At 39.9% G+C, this 21647-nt stretch overlaps 1 protein-coding gene across 1 annotated transcript; it reads left to right on the forward strand.

Moving 5' to 3' along the window:
- The first annotated feature begins 1988 nt into the window (after positions 1-1988).
- Positions 1989-20934, forward strand: LOC139710215 (lymphocyte-specific helicase-like). The gene is made up of 19 exons (XM_071622150.1): positions 1989-2076; positions 5975-6051; positions 6433-6659; positions 7221-7430; positions 7769-7832; positions 8256-8371; positions 8990-9079; positions 9816-9965; positions 11424-11606; positions 12109-12323; positions 13089-13214; positions 13818-13920; positions 14597-14758; positions 15433-15596; positions 16300-16549; positions 17049-17168; positions 18398-18514; positions 19609-19768; positions 20424-20934. Exons 2-19 carry the CDS (start codon positions 5979-5981, stop codon positions 20783-20785), a joined length of 2892 nt encoding a protein of 963 aa, XP_071478251.1. The 5' UTR covers positions 1989-2076; positions 5975-5978; the 3' UTR covers positions 20786-20934.
- Positions 20935-21647: the final 713 nt, after the last annotated feature.

Genomic DNA, 21647 nt, shown 5'->3' on the forward strand with positions numbered 1-21647 from the left:
CTATATTCTTTATCTTCAGAGCCAACTTGAACATGCATGAAGTTAAGTTTTCTCTATCTGACATTCGTTCGTATTTTATTATGTTTATATAATATGTGTGTGTGTGTGTGTGTGTGTGTGTGTGTGTGTGTGTGTGTGTGTGTGTGTGTGTGTGTGTGTGTGTGTGTGTGTGTGTGTGTGTGTGTGTGTGTGTGTGTTTTATGTGCAGACCATGTTCAGATATGACCGGTTAGATTTAGGCCCATATGGCTTGGGAATATTGATTCGTCGCAACCATAGACATTGTGTTCTTTATCATAGAGATGTGAGCATATATCTCTATGTTCTTTATATACTATATAATTCACGGTCACTATCGAGACATTAAAAAGATTTAATCTTATATTATAATATTCATCGCACATCAGTGATGTCAAAGTGTTGTCACACAGTTTCCAAGAACCGAACATAAAATGCCAAAGGAAGTCGGGCGTTGACAAACACGATAAGGGAATTCTTACAAAGAAGAAGAAGAGAAGAAGAAGAAGAAGAAGAAGAAGAAGAAGAAGAAACAACTCACAAACCATCTATCAGAACTTTGAAGTTTTTGTCCTGGTTTAGAAGGATTGACTTTATTTTGTAGCAAGATGCTCACGAAAGAAGTCATTGACTGCCGGAAAAAAAAAAAGATTTACGAGACACGTACAACCAAAGAAGACTCAATCATTAGTGAAAAGAGGCAATCTATAACGCTATAAGGAAAACCTTATAAAATAGCCCTGTGCTGTCGATCTGCTCCCGCTATTATACCCTAAGCGAGTTCGCCATTATTATTTTCAATATCCAATTACGCTAAGCTCGAAAATACATTAGTATGTTAAGCCCCCTTTTCAAAGTAATAATGATTGGTCATTGTGTGATCGCAAAACTGGTGATGTAAACGGTGTTAGGTAACAAAAGAGAACCCGGTCCATTGTCCCACTTTCTTTTCTTTTCTGTTCTTTTTCTTTTTACAAGTGCAGGCGAATGAAAGCACACTGTTGGCTCTATAGTCTTTACTGTAGTTTCCGAGAAGCCACATTATTTCGTGTTGCTCATGTACTCAGACCAGGGGCGGTGGTCAAACCTTTTGCTATATATGGTTAGATTGAATTCTGACTGTGAAGTGCCGGTGATGTAGGAGATAGGTGCGCCCAGGCCAGGTGAAAGAGAAGAACATATGAAATATACATAACACAAAAAATAACAACAAAGAAAACATAGTACACCAATTACAAGCAAATGTGGAATGTGAATGTATCTTGATAGGCAATACTATGTGCGCTTCCAATAGACACTTACAGAGGGCTGCGCTCCTAGTAGATATGAGTCACTTCTGTCCGTTGAACCAAAAATTGTTAAAATGTACATGCAATACGTATGCAATTAGAATCTGTGGGCTCCGAATTTGTGTTATGACTTTATTTCGGGCTCATATTTACAAATCGTTTGGCCTCGGACTATTGAAAACGTAAAATTTATCTACAGTTTATGATGCGAAAAGTATTGAAATCTGATATTTCATGAACTAAATTAAGTCTGATGGCTTTGGAGCTTGAAACAAAAATACCATAACCAACTCATTGAGAAATATCGTCATCATTTATGTGAAGAAAGGGAAAGAATATACGTCGAATCTATAGCACTAAAATTCCTTTCGCCAGCAATTCTGTAATCTGCTTTCACTTTGACACTTCTTTGATAAGGTGTTTCTCAGTAGGGTCTCGCCTACTATGTATAGACAATCCGCCCACCTCGGAACCGCGTTGCAGTCAACACGAAGCACGTGGCGTGGCAGGCACTTAAAGACTGGTATCAAACTTTGTAGTCAAGACGCTGCGGCTTACTGCCTAGTGTAAGCAATAAGATTGGTTCGTCGTCTGGCTTGGCGCGCTATTATGAAAGATCAAAGGTTACGAAAGCCCTTTAATTTTCGCGCGAAGCTATGGTTACTGTTCGCATTCGTTTGACAGACGTGAAGTTCCGCTCTCCTACACCGAACAAGTAAACCAATTTCTCTCAGCACAACAGCTGTCATCCTTTGGATCTGAGATAAAGGTAAATATGGATGTTCTTGTATCATATTAACAGATTTTAAAGCATTTTAGGAGTGTTTTTTACGAGCAGTGCCTTGGGCCTAGACGGCCTGGCACAAGTGTTGAAACCAAGTATTTTTACTCGTGGGTAGTATACCTGAATCTAGTCGTACACTGCACAACATGCTTTATAACGCTCATCCTATGTGCGGTCGGCTGAGCTGTGGTACGTTTTGTGTGTGAGAGAACTGCTTTCCCCTGCTTTCCCCTATCCTCAATCTGTTGCCATGGCCATGGGGTCTGTACGGTCGTGCTATTTTGGCGTTGCTCACTCGCCTAAAGTTACAGTCGCGAAGAGTTAGTGAGCTGGTACAGTGGTAGTGGTAATGGTAGAGATGTACAGGTTGCAAACCCAAAGAGAAATTTCCACTTTTACAGTAACTGTCTTAACTGTATGTTCTCATGTAACGTTAAAGTTAAAGGATAAGTTCACCTTCATAAACATAAGGATTGAGAGAATGTAGCATTATTAGTAGAACACATCATTGAAAGTTTGAGGAAAATCAGACAATCCGTTCAAAAGTTATGAATTTTTGAAGTTTTTGTGCAGTACCCGCTGGATGAGAAGACTACTGCAGTGTATGAATAACTTAGATGTCACATGCGTACAACAATATAAGGAAAATATAAAGAGAATTTCACAAAATTCCATCTTTTGAAAAAAGTACACATTCCCCTGACTCGTTACCGATAAATGTTATGGGTAATATTATTCCCCCTGCCTTTAGAGAGAGGCAAGTCAATTGCTCTTTTGTTATGCGAAAAAAGTGAAAATATGTTGAATTTTCTGTTATATTTTCTTTATACTGTTGTACGCGTATGACTCACAAGCTGTAGTAGTCTCCTCATCCAGCGGTTCCAACACAAAAATTTTTAAAATTCATAACTTTTGCATCGATTGTCCAATTTTCCTCAAACTTTCACTGATGTGTTCTACTAATATTGTTGCATTTTCTCAATCCTTATGTTTATGAAGGTGAACTTGTCCTTTAAAGGCCAATTGGTAGGCCTACTTCTGGTAGTGTTCATGAACTGTCTGTGATGAATGAATGACCACCTGGAGCTGGGAACTTGTCCTTTCTTGGGTAGGTTAGCTTTATTGGAGTGCTGAGAAACAACACAGGCTACCCTGATTGATACCATATTGACGATATGATAATGTAGACTCTTCCTATCGACTAACATAAACAAGTTGTTGATAAATTTACATCATTTTTTTTTAATTTTTTGGGTGCATTTATCTATTCAGTTATGGCAAAGAATTTAGGTTTCCATACAACTTTCAGGGAGACTATGAGCAGCTATGATGAACACAAATGACTATTTTGATTATAAGATTAGAAATGAGTTTCTGAAATGCTCCAAAAAAGTATGATCTCCAATGAATTTGAACCAGAAGCATGTTTCTCTAGAGATGATAAATGCAAAGTCATTAACATTATGAAATGAGTTTGTAGCCCAGACCTGCCCATGCCATCCACTGCTAACTAGATCTCTATATACACGTTTTAACCGTTACATCTTCACTCCTCGGCTGGGTAAAAACCGCGAAATGGAGCTGTGCAGTGACAATACCTCCCTCTTGACTGACGATAGAGATGATAAATGCAACAACTGGATAAATTTTTATGCATGCCAAAAGGCCTTTGCAAACATTTTAATAGCAGGTATTGAAACGTTTCAAATGTGAGAACGGTGATACATGTAAATGCAGCCCTCCATTCAGTTCAGGTGAATGGGGGACTGGATCAGCATGGTGCAGTAGTGCTCATTCTACACTGTAACTTTAGAGATTTCAATATTGTGCTACTGTATATGCTGTTATTTTCGGGAAATTTGTGAATCCCTGGTGGACCTCGAATTTAACAACACACAAAAATATCTTGAAATGACAGGCATTAGTGCACTAATATGATAGCGTGGGTGTCAAATTGTGAAAACGACAAACTTGCAAAAATGTCTGTGAACTCCTCATTTGCAAAAATATCTGTACGTGAAATAACAGCTACACAGTATTCTGACTTCATTTTGACACAGGTGGGCTATCTATCTACAATGTCTGTCTACATACAGAAGCCTCAGAGGATCTTTGTTTATATTTTAAAGGCTTGATCATGAAGACATGCGAGAGCTTGAAATTAGAAATTTAGAATTACATGTACTTGTTAATTGATTTAAAACTTTTTTAATCTCGTGAGTGCGTAGTCATTCTTCTGTTATGGAAATGTTATTTACAGCAATGCAGTTTTTCACCATCCAGTTCAGCTGCAGTGACTTTAGTGCAAGGCAAGATTGCATTTAATACTCTCTCTTTGGACCCTTATTTAGTAATTACAACTTTCTGCCCAATCAAACTGCACCATGTATGACACTGCAATAGTACTGTAGGACATTCAATATCCTTTTCATTCATTTTCCTGGTTAGGAAGTGTCTCCTTTCCATCAAGAAGAACATGGGGTAATCAAGGTGTATTTGTCTATTTAATCAATTTTTTTTTTCAGGACTAATGGTTATGTTTTGAGTTTAGTTTGGTTTATGTTGAGTTTGGCTCTTTCTTTACAATAGATGGTACATGTAAATTCCGTTTAAAGGGGAAGGCTAGTAACTGATCAGTGGGAATCAGTGGAAATGCTGGGAGATGATTGTTCCAATCCTTATGGGATTCATTCAAGAGTTCATTGTATATCTATTGTTGTGTGAAAATGATTTGCTTCAGAATAGTCTCATATTCAAGTAATGTGCTGTTTAATGCTTCCAGGTTAGCGTCCCTGGTCAGTGACGGAGCATTAATCTGCACATTACTTGAATATGAGACCGTTCTGAAGCAAATCATTTTCACACAACAATAAGTATACAATGAACTCTTGAATGAATCCCATAAGGATTGGAACAATCATCTCCCAGCATTTCCACTGATTCCCACTGATCAGTTACTAGCCTTCCCCTTTAAAGAAAAATTTTATTAGACCCCTGTGAATGGACATGTACAATTGACGTTTAATTGCAAAACAAGTTATCTCCATTGTCGATTTGAGCTATTTGTGATTAAATAAACCTGCAAAAACAATTGGATAGTAAGAAAATATAGAATAGTTTTCATCATAACTGCAAAAATATTCCTTGTATACAAAGAAAGTATCATTGCAAGGTCTAATTTTGCTGAATCTTGAGATGGACATACCTTAAATTAAATCAGACTCTTCATTTGATGTCAATGAACAATGTGTATCTGCTGCTTCTGTATGCAGTACCAGATTAGTGTCAGATGCTCCAGAAAGACCCCACCCCCCTTTTTTTTAAATCATTCCAGCATATGTGACTATTATTGAGATGCAGTACTGGTATTGAATGTAATCCTTTAACACCCCCCACCCCTCCACCAGGATGATTATTCATTTTGTATAAAATGAATTGTTGAATGTAATGCTATGATAATTTTGTAATTATTAACCAAATTTCTCTTTGCAAAGCTTGTCTAATGTGTTACATTTTGACTGTATCTTTACTTTTAAATTGTACCTTTTGTTTTTAGTTGGCCATTACAAGAATAATTGCATGGACAAATATCAAGCCATCTGGAGCCACCATATTTTTCTTGGTTCTTTGCCAACTATTTTACCGTTCTGAGTTCCCTATATTTTTGTTCTGGTGCCTGTGTGTTCTATATAAAGTGTTCTAATAACTTTTTAGTGTAAATCCTAAAGCAGTGACACCATTTGTCTACCTGCTTCAACATAATGATCATGCAAGCATCCTGTATTATTCTCCCCTCTTTTGTTTTTAAACATGTGCTGCCAAATTTGTGAGGTATTACTAAGCATTATATTGTTTCTCTTCTTTCTCTCGCAAACCTGAACAGAATAATGTCAAGCAAGGCTCAGAGTTCTGACCAGACAGAGAATGTTGTGGGAAAGCAACCTATGGATCTAACACCAGGTAATAAGAAAAAATTGCTTCATTATACGCCTAACCCATACAAAGCCAGTACTTCATTATCTACAGTGTGGGGCATGCATGTTTGTTTGTTTGTTTGTTTGTGATGTATCTGATAAAAGCTGAAAAAATAAGGAGTAAATACCTGTCAAACTGTAGTTTTTATGATGATCTGATGATCGTGTTTGTGATGAGGTGGTCAATTATATTAACTTTATAGCAATTTAAGCTGCTAGTATGTACTGAAATATTTTTGCTGTGTTCATGCTTTTTGATATACCTAACAATTTTGCAAGTCTTGAGGATTCTGTTTGCTTTCTTGATGATCGGATGATGTGTTACGATTTATGACTGAACCTGAATTTATCATGTGACCCCGAGCAGAGAAGCCCCTGGAAGCGGAGATGGCGTCGACTGGAGAAGACACGTGCGACAGCCAGATGCCCGGCGGCACCTCGGGACGCACGTCCCCGGCCAGCAGCACCGGTCAGAGCAGCGATGTCAGCCTCCCCGCGGAGGATGATGCGGTGGTCATCACGGAGTCCATGCTGGCCGAGGAGGAGAAGCTGAAGAAGACTACTCAGGAGGAGGATGACTCACAGAAGACGGAGGTACTGTATGTACGTGCATGGTGCCCAAGAGGTGCCAAGCGTGGCTTGTCCACTTACGCTAAGTGGATGGGGGCAGAAAAAAAAGACAAGCATCACTACATACTGTGTTTATTGCCAAGAGCCATTTTGTTACCCAATAGAGTTGGGAAAGGGTAAATTTCTCTTGTTCCCACACTGTTGTATTTGTCATGCAAATCCACATCTTTCCAGATCAAAGCTGATAAACAAAAGTACTAGATTTTAATGTAATCTAACATTACATGTGAACTTCATTCTGATGTAAACAGCATCATGTACTCGCACTTCATCATTGTAAAATTGTTCTCTGCTGAATTTTCAATTACCACCCAGGAAAGTCAGTTCTGAAGCATGGAAAGAATCACACACTTTACAATTTTTAAAGTGTTTGAATGTTCTGATTTATTTATGCCTTTCATAAAAGCTGACATTGTGGGGTTTTTGACCCTTCAATGAGATCAGAAAAGGGGGTATGGTTTCACTGGATTTGTATCATGGGCTGTTATCACAGTGCGACCCTTGACCCTTGACCTTTTGTGGCAGGTCGGAGACAGCTGGAAGACAGAGCTGGAGGAGCAGCGCTACAAGCGGCTGCAGCATCTCCTGCAGAAGAGCAGCATCTACACCAACTTCCTCCTGGCCAAGATGGAGGACCAGCAGCAGAAGGAGCGCAAGCGGCAGGAGAGGCAGATGGCGAAGAAGAGGGAGGAGGAGAAGAAGCAGAAGGAGGCGGAGGCCAGCAAGTCTTCCAAGGTACGATGAGATCGCCGAGATGGGGAGACGATGGTTTGAGTATTCAAGCCTCACTTGAGATTTATGTACAAAGAATTTTGTGTTATGTCATCAAGGTGTGTTGAGAGAAAGTTGTGGTGAAATTATTCGAAAAGAGAAGTTTAAGTGCGGAAGTTGCGTGATAAAACTTTCTCGAATTTGCATGATTGAACTTTCCTAAGTTTATCCGTGGCTATGGTACTCTGAAAATGTGAAAATAAGTTGAGAGAATGCTATCATATCATGCTGCAACAACTTTCAGTGAATTCCAGGACGCAAGCAGTGTGTTAGTTGATGACAATTTCTCCTGAATTTTTCAGGAGACGAGCACCCCAAAGCGATCTAGGAGGGGCAAGAAAGGACAGGATGAACAAGACAGCCAAGGTATTCCTTTCCTTCCTTTTGAAGAAAGTTTGTGATTTATCCTGTAACAGATGAACATGCGTATGTTGCGGTTTAAATGTACTGGCCATGTATCAAGATATTGCCACTTGATTGATATATTAATCTATTTACTCTCACCTATCAAGAAGAGAAGATTAAACTCATGTGTAAATACTTAGAAATTCCGTACTGGAAAATTAATTAACATTGATTTTGGTCAGTGTAAAGTGGTTAGTGGTAGCCAGAAAAAAATACAAAATGCACAAAAATTAGAAAAAATAGCACCAGCCCATTATCCCTTAATGTGCTTTAAATGCTGATCAGCATAGAAAACCCCAAAGCATTTTACACACTGTGCACAATTCCTGGCATAGAGAGGGTTAAATCATCATCTGTAAACTTCATCCTCTTTGTGTGGAGCAGAGAGCAAGAGCAGCCAAGAAGAAACAAAGAAGAAGTCCAGCAAAGCAGACAAGTCTCAGAGAGGCCAGAAGAGGAAGGCAGAGACCTACTCCATTGCAGATTATCTCGACAAAGACGTGAGTGTCAGCCATGAATTTTCTTTTCTAGACCTAATGCAAGAAGATAACGAGGAAGATGTCTCTGTTGCTATCTTGGCCTAACTGTTAAATGCTGTATCACAATTAATGAACTGAAATCCATGGATGAAAATTGTCTAGCCAGATTTGTAGGATTGAGGACACGTTTGAGTCATTTGCATTATATCTCGTTTACTGCATGTTGTCAGTTATCGGCATGACACTTATGATCCCGCACATCTTTTCTGATGTTGCATACAATTTTTTAATAGCGTATTGTTGCAATAGCTAGACCCCTCATGGACTGCCCAATATTCATATATGTATACAGTTTTCTTCTCAGTCGTAATTATTAATTGTGATGTTAATTGAGCATTTTTACAATTTACTGAAACAGCAGGCGCCTTAGTACATTATCAAGTGAGAAGTCAGATTTTTGTAGAAAACCAAGTTAACTTTATTTCCACTTGTGAGAAATGAATCTGCTAGCCTCTTTTCCAACAAAAAGAAATAAGATTACTTTAAATATCAACTCTTACTCCTTTTGTGTCACACTCAGATTTGTTTACAAAAAAAAGAGTATAGATAGAAATGATCATTGTTTCTGCCTCATTTCAGACTTTATCCCATCAGACAAAGAAACAGAAGGATGAGACTGGAAAGGACAAAGAGACAACTCAACCAGTGGACACAGAGTCATCAGAACAGGTGAGATAATGCTTCTTTTATTCCTTGTTTTTCCCTCAGAAGGAAAAGAAAAAGTGTGAACAGAGAAGATGCCATCTGTACAGTGTGTATTAAGCATCTTAGCAAGTTCTTTCTATTACTGTAAAACACGATATATTCGCGGCATGAATTTTTCGCGAATTGGAGCCGACGGCCTTTTTTGCAGCATGAAATTTTCGCGAACTGCCACTGGCATTCAGCGCTTAAAGTGTAGACAAGAACTTTTGCGTGCATTTCTCATTTTACAGTAGAGTGTTCAACTAGATTTATAGATGAGAATTCACTCCATTTACCTTTCTGCTAGTATGGTAGCGACCATTTTTGTTTCTTTTTTTAAATCCATTACAGTAACCTTAAATCTATGTGACTGCTATTTGTATTTGCCTGTTTGTTTTTTGTTTATTTTTGGTAGTATTTGGTTCTTGCTCATGCATAGTCCTTATGCCTTGTTACATCTTACAAATTGTTGATGTCTGTGTCTGTTTGGGTGTGATGTGCTTCTTGATGTAGAATCAAGTGGACTGAAAAGTAACTCCATGTGGTATGCAAAAATGTTCAGAATGGCAAAAACCTCAACTGATGGTTAAATCAGTTCCATTTAGTGTGGAAACACTAGAACACTGTATTCAGTTATAACTTCAATGTCCTTTGAATGTCATACAATGTATAGAAAGAATGTAGAGTAAAACAAATGTGTGATTTCTTTTTTGCATGGCAGGTGCAGAAGAGTAGTGATGCGTCCAAGGAAGACTTTGTGGACACATACAGCAGAGTCATCAATGGAGAGAAGGTGTCTGACAGACAGCCCACACTGTTCACTGGAGGGGTGCTCCGCAGCTACCAGCTAGAGGGCATGGAGTGGCTGAAGGTGAGATTGTGTCGATAGTGAGCCAGTCAATGAACTATCCTGCATTTTATTGCGTCTGCTGAATGGTTGTGTCTCTCCCCCCCCCCCCCCCCCATTGGAAATTAAGAATAAGAAACAATATCCTTTTATGTCTCAAGTTTCTTTATAAATGTATTTGTGCAGCATTGATATTTGATATTATTCAAAGATCAAACACCAGGATATGAGACTGCAAAATACCTTGTCTGTATAATATCTACCATCAATGCAGCCAAAGGTTTCATTTTATGGGGTGAGCTTCAATAGGGGCAAACTTTCTTTGACAGTGCAACGGCAAACAACCTTTGCAAGGCCAGGCACCTCCTAGAAATGCTTGAATATAAACTTTGCATTTTCCTCCACTGGTATAAAGGGCCCATTCACACAGTGCCATGTTGAATACGAAGCCAAAGATGAACATATAAATTTTGAAGCTAGATAAACATGTAAATATCAAGGCTGGATTGATACCTGTTTTGACTGTAAATAAAGGTACACTGTGCTGGGATGAACTTTGGCCAAGGGAAGAGAAGCCCTCATATATCCTTGCAACTGTATGTTTGTCCCAAGAGACTTTACGAGCTGTTCCTTGCGCTTTTGTAACCAAAAAAAAAGGGCGGGAAAAGACCGACAAAGTGAGATGTGAACAAATGAAGTTTTGCGCAGTGTGGAGGGAGGTGGAAAGAGCGACTGGTAGTTGTCACCACTGGTTTCTCATTGTCTAATAGAAGCCTTATACAATGGAAGGGATTACTCGTAGGATTAAAGGTTGCTTTGTGCTCGTAATTAGGCTCGGCTATTAGGATCCTTTCATGGTTGGGGCAAGGCGAAAAACTGCTGAGTGAAATGAGAGTTTCAGGCAACTTATGAATCTTTACCTATCGAGGACAAAGCATTTCCAATGGGCAAACTGATTTAGATTGCTACAGAGGTGGCAGTACATGTTAAATGCTGAATAATGTAATGGATTTATTTGTGGTTACACCACAAAGGAAATGATAAGACTGCTAACCCTCTTTGTGGCTTCCACTTTTATAAGAATTCAAGGTAATGAAAGGCTAACCGTTCATTATGTAGGAATTTTGTTTCTGCTTGTGTTAATTTATGCTACAAAAATTGCCTCATTTGTTTGGATTTCTTTCACATTTGAACCATGAAAGAGGTGAAAATTGTCATGATCACTGAGAGCTCTGACAGGACATTAAAAATGGTTGTGTTAATGACATATCGATTTCCCACTATTTGCATTCTTAACCCGTTGAGGACAAGTCCCGAGTATGCGCGGGCAGGTGTCTGTGAGAAATGCGTGTTGTAGCAAAATCCGTCCGTCCTCAATGGGTTAAGCTGTCTGCTCTAAGCAACTGTGATGTAACTGCTGTATATTCAGCTTATGCAAGGGGACCATAATCATTTACGAGGCATCTCACATGTTCTTTGCAGGTGCTTTACGAGAATGGTGTGAATGGTATCTTGGGGGACGAGATGGGACTGGGTAAGACCATACAATGCATCGCCCTCTTTGCCTACATCATCGAGATGGGGGTACCAGGTCCCTTTCTGGTCTGCGCTCCCCTCTCCACCCTCCCCAACTGGGTCTCCGAGTTCCAGAGGTTCACTCCAAAGGTGAGAATTATGAAGAGAAATAGAGAGAAGCAAGCAGAAATGTGTACAGTTTTGTTTTCTTTGCAAACAGTTATATCCTCTCAGAATAGAGTCAGAATTGCAAACAGAAGATTGAATCGAAAGTACAAGGTGTTATGCAGGCTCAGGAATCAAAAGAGAAAGACCTATGATGAAAAGGGATTCTGTTTGACACTCAGTGGACCCCATCAAAAGTTAATAATGCCTTCTTTACAAATGTATGTAGATCTTGAAAAGAGGATTTGTAGCTTACATACTGGATATTTGTCGCTTGAAAGAAATACTCAGCAAAATTGTGTATATAACTGAGCTTCAGAGTTGCTTTCTGTGCAAGAGCTTACATATTTTAATCGCTGTTGTTGTCCTGAAGGTATTTTATGAAATATATTAGGTTTGATGTGTCATTTTCCACATCAATGACCCAACGGAAAGCCAGCATGAATTCGTCCTTTGTGACCTTTGCTTTCTTAACACCGCTCCATAGATTCCAGTCATTCTCTACCACGGCTCCAAGGAAGAGCGCACGAAGAAGCGCCGGCTGATCCGCCGCAAGGTTGGGGAGTACAACTCCCACCCCATCGTCATCACGTCGTACGAGATCGTCATGAACGACAGGGTCCACCTCCAGACCATGCTGTGGAAGTATGTCATCGTCGACGAAGGCCACCGTATCAAGAACCTCAACTGTCGCCTGATCAGGTTTGTATCCTGGCGTCAACGTCTTTCTATTTTTGTAAATTTGTATACTGTCTTGTTTTTTGGTTGTTTTTTTTTTTGTGTGTTGGTTTAGTTTTTGCAAATTTTGTGATTTTTTTTCTTTTTTTAACTGTGCATGAATAAAGCATGTGTGAACACTACAACATGTTAAAATATGTTTAGAAAAGAATTCAATTCAATTCAGTAACTACTGAAGGTCTAGCAAGCTATGTAGAGCATGACGTTGCGATATCTTGGTTATAACAACATGTCGCTGTAACCGAAATTTCATTATAACCGTGTTCGTTGTAACAGGAGTGCACTGTAGTACAGTACTTTGAATACAGAACACACTTCTTGTTTATGTACTGGGAATCACCGACGTCAGACATTTAGAAGGGGTACTGTTACTTGCTTTAGTATTATTTATTTTGTAGAAGGCAAAGTAACGATTACTAGACCCTTGCAACTCCAAAATTAACAGTACCCGACATTGTCAGACAAGTAGCAATTTCCAAAACTGTCAGCTTGTACAGTATTCCATTTAGAGCATCATGTGCTCTTTTGGGGACACTTCAGGAATTTTTCCTTGTATTTCTTTCTCTTTTCATGTGATTTAAGCTTACACTTTGTGTAACCTCTTTCTGGTTGTGCGCAGTGTGAAAAGGAGGATTTTGAGCCATGAATGATTTGGAATGTCAATGTAGATGATTGAGACATATATTTGGTTGACTCGGCATCTTGTTAAAATAAAACGACATTTTTCAGAGAGCTGAAGATGTACCAGACTGCAAATCGCCTCCTACTAACTGGCACGCCGCTGCAGAACAACCTTGCCGAGCTATGGTCCATGCTCAACTTTCTCTTGCCAGAAGTTTTTGATGACCTGAACACGTGAGTGAAGACTCTCTGTTGTTTTGGGTGCCACTTCTATAAACTTTGTAAAGTCGCTTGAATGGAGATTAATTGTAGCGTGTAATTGAAGGCGAGGCCTCTGTAAAGACAAAAAGACATCATATATTTTAAAAATGTATACATAAACTTTAATACGGGGCTATAAGGTGCAATTGAAAAAGCATTTCTCCCCACCACCACAGCATTCATTCCTGTTCCAGTGAATTCTCTGCCATTTAGCAACAAGTTCAGACAAACATTCTTTTAATACATTTCATCCAGACAGAATCAAACTATCAGACAGTTTCCTTTTCTGATTCTTTAGTTTCTCGGTGTGTTTGTTGCATATTCAAAGGATATTCATTCATGCAGAAACACCTTTCATTGTTGTTGTTGTTTCTTTTTAATCTGCCAAGAGTGAAAAAGAAAGGGTTACAGTTTTTCCTCTTCAGATAAGATTGAGGAGAGAGAGAGGGAAGCATATTATATTTGTATGTACATTGTACATGTATAACATGTTTATTTCATCATGAGGTTGAGCTGTTTTTATGTCAGAGATATCCCTCCTAATAGTTGCCACTAAAAATCTTTCCTCCTTCACAGATTTCAGTCCTGGTTTGACTTCTCCACACTCTCCAAGGAAGGTGGCGATGAGGCAATCATTGCCCAAGAGAGAGAACAGCATGTTGTATCCATGCTGCATCAGGTGAGACTTCCGAGGTGTTGCTTTGATCTAGCATTTTTGAGAGAAAAAAATAATAATAGCAATTGTAATTGCACATCTGCAACTCCAAAAGCTTGTTCTTGGTTTGTTGGAGTGAAACATGTAACTTTCTGTGAGGGACAACTCTTTGAAATTGATTTCTGTTAATATTAAAGACAGGAAACATTAGCCACCTAGGAATGGAAAACAAGTCTTGTGCAGGAACCATTACTAAATTTCAGACCTGTTGTCCATGAACTGTGTGCTGAAAATATGATATGAATTCAAGCTCTCGTATTTACTGTGTGATGGCTGTCACCCTTGTATAACTGCAATTTCTCTGCAAAACCCAGCTTACAGCAATGAGTGGAGAACAGTGTAGAAATCTCTCACATGTTTGTGCTGAATCATGTGTCATTGCAGAAGGCATAAATCAAATTTGGATTGGTGAGCCTCTATGCAAGGGGTGACAAGGGCTCATTGAAATCTGGTGTCTATCCCCCTCCCCCTCCCCTCAAACTCCCTTTCTCCTCCTCCCCCAACACACATGCATACACACACACATACACACACACACATACACACATTCCCAGCCTGGTAGCTTCACACTATGAGATAACTGAGGTATTCAAATGCCAGCAAGACAATAGAAAAATTCTTTTCCCTTCCTTGTACACAGATCCTCACACCATTCCTCCTGCGCCGCCTGAAGGCTGACGTAGACCTCCTCATCCCTCCCAAGAAGGAGCTCCTGGTCCATGCCCCTCTCACCAAGAAACAGGAGCACTTCTACAAGCACACCCTGGACAAGACCATCCTGGAGAGAATACAAGCCAAGCAGGTGAGTGGCACTGACAACTGTGGCGGTCTCTTGTTGATCTGCTCGCTTAACTCTTTGTGTGCCAAGTTCGTACGCCTGAATCAGTCGACGGCGTGCCAATTTCGCATGTTCTACCCAAACCCCAAAACCCACCCAAACCCACCCAAACCCACTGATAAATCGCCAAATGCCACAGTATAATGAAAACATTTCTCGCAGTTCCTTCCAGTCACATGTAGTTTGAATTTTACATGGTGATTGAATGTCAAGTTGTGTTCCCGACTGGATTTGCGAGTAAATTCTAAGTTTCTGTCCCTGTTTCATGTGCATAAGTCAAGCCTCTACAATAATGTATAGTTACTGGCCATTTGATAGAAAAACAATCATGGGTTTGTCTTGCAATTTACGTCAAAGCAAAGCTTTTTGTTTTTGTCTACAACATTACTTATTACATGCCCAGGGTAACATAAGTCTCTAAGAGTTACATAGATTTGTAGAATAGAATGTTTTCCCAAAGCATGACTACGTTGCTGGCTCAGAATAACGTGGCACGCAGGGGTCTTTTACCATGGCACATGAAGAGTTAAGAACAGCAAGGAGCTGTTCTTGTGTAGGTGACACAACTTTTGACTCGCTAGACATCTGTAGCTTGTCCAATCTTCACACTTGATTTGATTTTTTGATTGGTGCAGGAGAAGGAAGTGGTCCAGCCAGTGGAGCTGACCCCGTCTGGACGCCCCAAGAGGTCATCCAGGACCAAGGCTGTCAACTACGCCATGATGATGGACTCCAAGAAGGACAAGGACAGCGAGGAAGACATCATCAAGTGGGCTGAGGAGATGGAGAGACAGCTTGAGAGGTGAGGACCATCATTTTTATCTTGTTTGTTTGTCTGTTATTTTGCTTGTTGGCTTGTTACTTTGATTGCTTTTTTTGTGTGGATATGTGTTGTTTGTGTGCTCATTTGTATAGTGTTGCATGCATGCCTCCAAATTGAAGCCGACAAGAGGCATGATTTTCCACTCTGCTCTGCTCTGCCTCGGATGTTGTTAACAGAGCATTTTTCACCATGCCAATCTTGATCGTGAACATATTCTTATTGTCCTGTATGTTGGGAGGCGAGCTCACAAATATTGTGGCTGATATGATACCAACAAGAATACATAAATACGTATCTATTTCTGTCAGTGAAAACTTGAGATTCAGAAAATTTAGAAGCTGACTTCTCCTTGTTGAATGAAGTCTCTTCATGTTAGATGCTTATATACCAACAACCTTCTGCATTCCAGTTCCACCAATACATTCTACCATAATTAAGTCAGATCACTGTTTATTCCTCTATCAGGAATGGCTCAAAATCAAATCTCTCCATTCTGTTAACACACCATTGTACATGTAATTTTAGTCATGTTACAATTTGTACGTCTTATTGTTTTTGAAAATGGAAAAAATAAGACTGTATTTAATTTGTGATGTATTGAATGCAGAAAATCTCTGAATAAAATTGATTTTGTATTTTTTATTTGAATGAGCACTTTTCAAATCTTTTCCTACTCTCCTAGGGAGGAAGAGGCTGCCAAGATGAAGAAGAATAAGAAGAAGACGGGCGTGTCTGCAGAGTCCGAAGTGAACATCAAGCTGCAGAACGTGATGATGCAACTACGCAAGTGCTGCAGCCATCCTTACCTGCTGGAGTACCCGCTGGACCCGGCCACGGGCGACTACCGGATGGACGAGGAGCTGGTCACCAGCAGCGGCAAGATGCTGGTGGTGGACCGACTCCTGCCCGCACTGCGCAAGAGGGGACACAAGGTAGGGTAGAAGCTACCTCGGGTAACTTTATTTCTGTAAAAAACTTGGCCAACAGAAAGGTTTTCGTTTGAGTCTGTTGCATAATTTTGTATTGTGTAAATGTTTCAGTGGGTCTTAAAAGTGCTAGTAATCTGCTTGAAGATACCCAAATTTGGCATGGAGCAAAAAAACAAACAAACAAAAATGTAACCAATCCATTGAAATCAGTTGTATGAAAATCAGTAGTTTTTTGTTGTTGTAAGCATTGCAATTATCAGTCTTAATGTCTTATGCCTAGCAATGAACCACCATTATCTACAGATTGTTGCAAGAACTACAAACAAACAAACAAAAATACCAGTAAGCATTACCATTTTGGCCTCAAATTGCATTGAAGCTGTGAATACTCAGAAACATCTGAATGTCTTGGCTGTACAAAATGATTCATAGCAAATGCATGATTTGGATGCCTGTCCAGTGAGAGATTGAAACATTTTGTGACCCGCTCCATTCTGTCCAGGTACTAATATTCTCCCAGATGACCAAGATGCTGGACATCATTGAGGACTATTGCCATCTCAGGAAGTTTAAGTACTGCAGACTGGACGGCAGCACAGCCATTGAGGACAGACAGGAAAGAGTGAGTTGGTCTACATGAGTTTTGTTGCTGTACAGACAGTTACAAGTATCTGTAGAGATAATAAGCAAATATTCAACGTTGGTGAAGGTGATGGGACAAACTATCACTTCTGAGGCAATCTGGATGTAGCTATCTTTCCAAAGTGCAGCTGAGGAAAGGTAGCGTATGCATTCAGATCGCCAAGGAAGTGATAGTTTGTCTCATTGCGTGAAATTAAAAGTTGATTATTTGCTTTATACTCCACATCTAGGGTCCTGGATATTCCTATTTTATTCCACATCTGAAACCGTTTTAGCTGTCTTTGGGTATCCTTAGGGCTTAGGCTACGTAGTTTACTTTAGACGTATGCGCATAGATGACAAAAACAATGAATTTGCTCCATGCGCCGCGGCACCGAAATAAAAGTATGTTGCACTGTGGACTATCATTTGACCTAGTTAAGTGATAGTCCATAGTGCAATGCACTTTTATTTTGTGCGTACTCATCTCACGTTAGGACTGCATGGACTGAAGAGTTCAGCGAAACAAGAGGGACTATCAACATAGAGTGTAACAAACTTTTCTTTTCAGGTGATGTGATGGGCAAAACTACGCTTATTCACATGATCAGCTCTTGACCAATCCTATAGCAAGATTCTAAGTATGTGGAATATAATAGCAACTATCCAGTACAAAAGAAAGAAAGAAAGGCTCTGGATAGATGTAGAGACAGTTTTCCCCTCAACTTCTGTCTTATTCCAGGCATCCCAGATCTTTTCAAATGAGCTTCACGTTCATTTGTTTGTGTTTTCATGATAGTTAACATCAAAGTACTGTTGTTGACACTTCATGGTCCATCCCGGTACTTGATTACTCATTTGTGTAGCTTATGTAAAGAAATTTGTGGCATGATTCACAATACTGTGCTGAATTCAGTGATGAAATGATGTTGTTATTTGTATAGTGTTGCATCTTTCAATGTTTTCTTTTGTTGTTAGTTTGATTAACTTCAATCTAGAGTGATGATGATCATCTGTGGAATGAAGCGCATGATTTTATCGCTATGACCTCTTTCTTGTTTCAATCCACCGCATGAGAAATTGGAATCTGTGTTACCCCAGCTTTCATTATGAATCAGGCATGAAGTGTGCATTCATGAGTAAAAATTTGAAAGAATGTAAATCTTGTCCCATGCAAATCATGAAAATGTAATTCACTTATTGACAGTACACCACAATCTCTCATCCTAGATGAAGGAGTTCAACTCCAACCCAGAGATGTTCCTCTTCCTCCTGAGCACCCGAGCTGGTGGTCTTGGGATCAATCTCACTGCTGCAGACACCGTCATCATCTATGACAGTGACTGGGTAAGTCGTGGAGATTGAGAGGGGATAGGAGGGAGCATTCCACCACAATTCTTGATGCTTATTTTGAATGCATTTTGGTGGGTTCATTTCTAGGCATATTGACAAGAGCATAACTGAAGTTATTGTCCCCGCCGAACGAGTTCGAGCAGGGGACTATGAAACGGGCTCCGTACGTGTGTGTGTCTGTGTGTCCGTCTGTCCATGTGTCCGTCTGTCCATGTGTCCGTCTGTCCATGTGTCCGTGTGTGCGTCCGTGTGTGATCAAAATGTTCAATTTGCTACTTCTCTGTCATTTATGAGCCAATTTTGATTCTGTTTACTTTATATGAGAGCACTACATGGGAGCTTTGAAACTTCTCCACAGAATTTCAGTTGTGACCTTTGACCTTGACCTTTGACCTATATTGTACATTTTGCTACAAAATGCTACTCCTTCGCCATTTCTAACCCAATTTCGATTCCGTTTGCTTTATGTGATGGCACTAGGTGAGGGCTTCAAAACTTCTACACAGAATTTGGACCTTTGACCTTGATTTTTTGACCTGTATTGTACATTTTGCTACAAAATGCTACTCCTTCGCCATTTCTAACCCGATTTTGATTCCGTTTGCTTTATGTGATGGCACTAGGTGAGGACTTCAATACTTGTACACAGAATTTTGACCTTTGACTTCTTTGACCTTTGACCTTGATTTTTGACCTATATTGTACATTTTGCTACAAAATGCTACTTCTGGCGGGGACATATATTACGCAGCGCGTAATTTCTACTTTTCCTTGTTTTTTCCTGATAAAAGAACAATCTGTATTGGCTTGGACAATTCAAGATTCACTTTATTTTATAAAACTGACATAATGTCTACAAAGTTTTGCATGAATTGGAATATAGTATACTGCATATGCCGTATATTGTGTGAGATTCTTATTATATGGCGTGTACAGTACATGAAGGTTGTAATTTGGCATAACAATTAGGTAGCAATTGAGGGAAAAGAGAAAATTCTCCAAAATAAGGTCTTGAAAGAGGGATTTCTGAATTCTTGTTCTAATGATAATTTTAACATTAATGCCATGTTATATTTCTTCCATCACAGAACCCTCAAAGTGATCTACAGGCCCAGGACAGGTGTCATCGCATCGGTCAGAGCAAGCCGGTGGTCATCTATCGGCTGGTCACCTCCAACACCATTGACCAGAAGGTGGTGGAGCGAGCAGCAGCCAAGCGCAAGCTGGAGAAGATGGTTATACACCAAGGTGATTGAGAACTTCTTGATGTCTTCCCCAAATAGTTCCAGCTGTACTCTGCATAAAAGGCTTTTAGCTGTTTGTTTCTCTTAGATTAGTAATGCCCACAACAAAATTATTGCAATACATCCCATTGTATAGCTCGTGAGGTGAGTGTTATACCTCTTGCTTCGTTAAAGATCTTGAAGGAATTGATAGCAACATTTAGGGTGTGTAGCCCGTTTCCCATTGAGATTCGAATCCAGTAAATTAGTGTTTGTCTGTTTAATTGTTGCTTGTAGCCAAATTTTGTTGTAGGCTTGCACCATTGAAAGATGATGAATGTTTGACAAATTGTTAGGATAGGGATTCACTTTCATTCCCTTTCCTATCTTTATTTTGATTTAGTATATAGCTGGTACTGTTCTGTTGAAGTAATTCTTATGTTTCCAAAGCTGCAAATAATGAGGTGTCCAGTGCATTGTAGGACAGTGATTTTAGACATGACTACTCGAGCTCTTCCAACATCAGTGAAATTAGGCATAACTGCTGGAAATTAGGCATAACTGCTGGATAGTTTGAACAATTGTGTGTAGATCCAGAGGGAATTCAGTGAAGTTTTTATGTTGTGTGATTGAAGTGTTGATGGTTTATTCATTTATTTTTGTAACATTTCGGCTTGTAGGAAAATTCAAAGGAGGCAAGACCAACTTGGAAAAGGACACCAAGGCCCTCATCAACCCCAAGGAACTCCTCGCCCTGCTCCGCTCCGCTGACCACAGTGGGGAGGTGAAGAACTGCCGGGAGAAGGGGATCAGCAACAAGGACTTGGAACTCCTCCTGGACCGGTCTGATCTCCTGGAGGAGCAAGAGGGGCAGAGGAGGAAGCGGGCCTCCGCGGTGAAGGAGGTACCGGGATTGTTCAAGGTCACTGGAGAGGAGGCGGAGGAAGATGAGCAGGAGGAATGCCCACAGACTAAGATTGGAATGGAGAGGGTGGAGTCGTCTGTTGCCAAGGGGGCGCAGGAGCTGACCATCTCTGCATGAGTGCAGTCCGCACTCTCGATATAAGAACTGTGAGAAAAGAGGAGGGGGAAATGGAGGGATGCCTGACTGTGGCAGAGTGTTGAAAATTGACCAGATGCAAGGAGTGGAGGAGCAATTATTGAGATTAACAGCTGGAAGCTGGTTATTACCATGGGGCCTATTAACTCATCATTTCAGCAGGAATGCATTCCAAATGTTAGCAATACATTTTGTAGTACTATGGAAGAGGAGGAGGAGGAGGGATGTCTTCCCAAAGGCTTCAATGTCAAACTATATAGTTATTATGTCCAGGAAGAAGGGGTAGCAAATGTAGGGGATGAAACAGAGATTCTCTTGTCATTTGGAGACGGGAGGTGAGAGTACAATTCCTGCAAGAAATTTCCATTCAAACTTAAGTAATTTATGTGCATTCTCCCCATGAATTCATGGCAATATTCTCCCTTGACAACACCCTGGCAATATGTCTCTCAGATGACAGTGACACACACTGATTAAAATAGCTCCATTTCTGTGGGTATGGAAAAAGGAGTGGAAGAGCTGATTATGTCATCACGCAAAAGATATTAAGCTTGAAAAGACTTCTGATATTTTTTGTTTCAAAGGGATTGGGGGGGGGGGATTTTAACACATTTGGCAGTTTTCCTTGTAAAGCACAGCTCTTTAGATGTTTGAACGTGTGGAAGACCATCCTAAGTATTGCTGCAGACAGGTTTCAGGATATTCATCCAGTTCCCAAGGAACTAATTCATACATTCCATTGAAAATCGTTTGTATGTTTTGCCCCCTTCAAAGTTAAAACATGACAAGTATGCTGCTTACATTGTATGATAGGTGGTATTTATCCTTAATGCTGGTCTGTGTG

This window comes from Diadema antillarum, unplaced genomic scaffold, assembly GCF_040938485.1.
Source record: "Diadema antillarum isolate AM-2024a unplaced genomic scaffold, OU_Dant_1.0 scf00000038, whole genome shotgun sequence".
NCBI classification, from domain to species: domain Eukaryota; kingdom Metazoa; phylum Echinodermata; class Echinoidea; order Diadematoida; family Diadematidae; genus Diadema; species Diadema antillarum.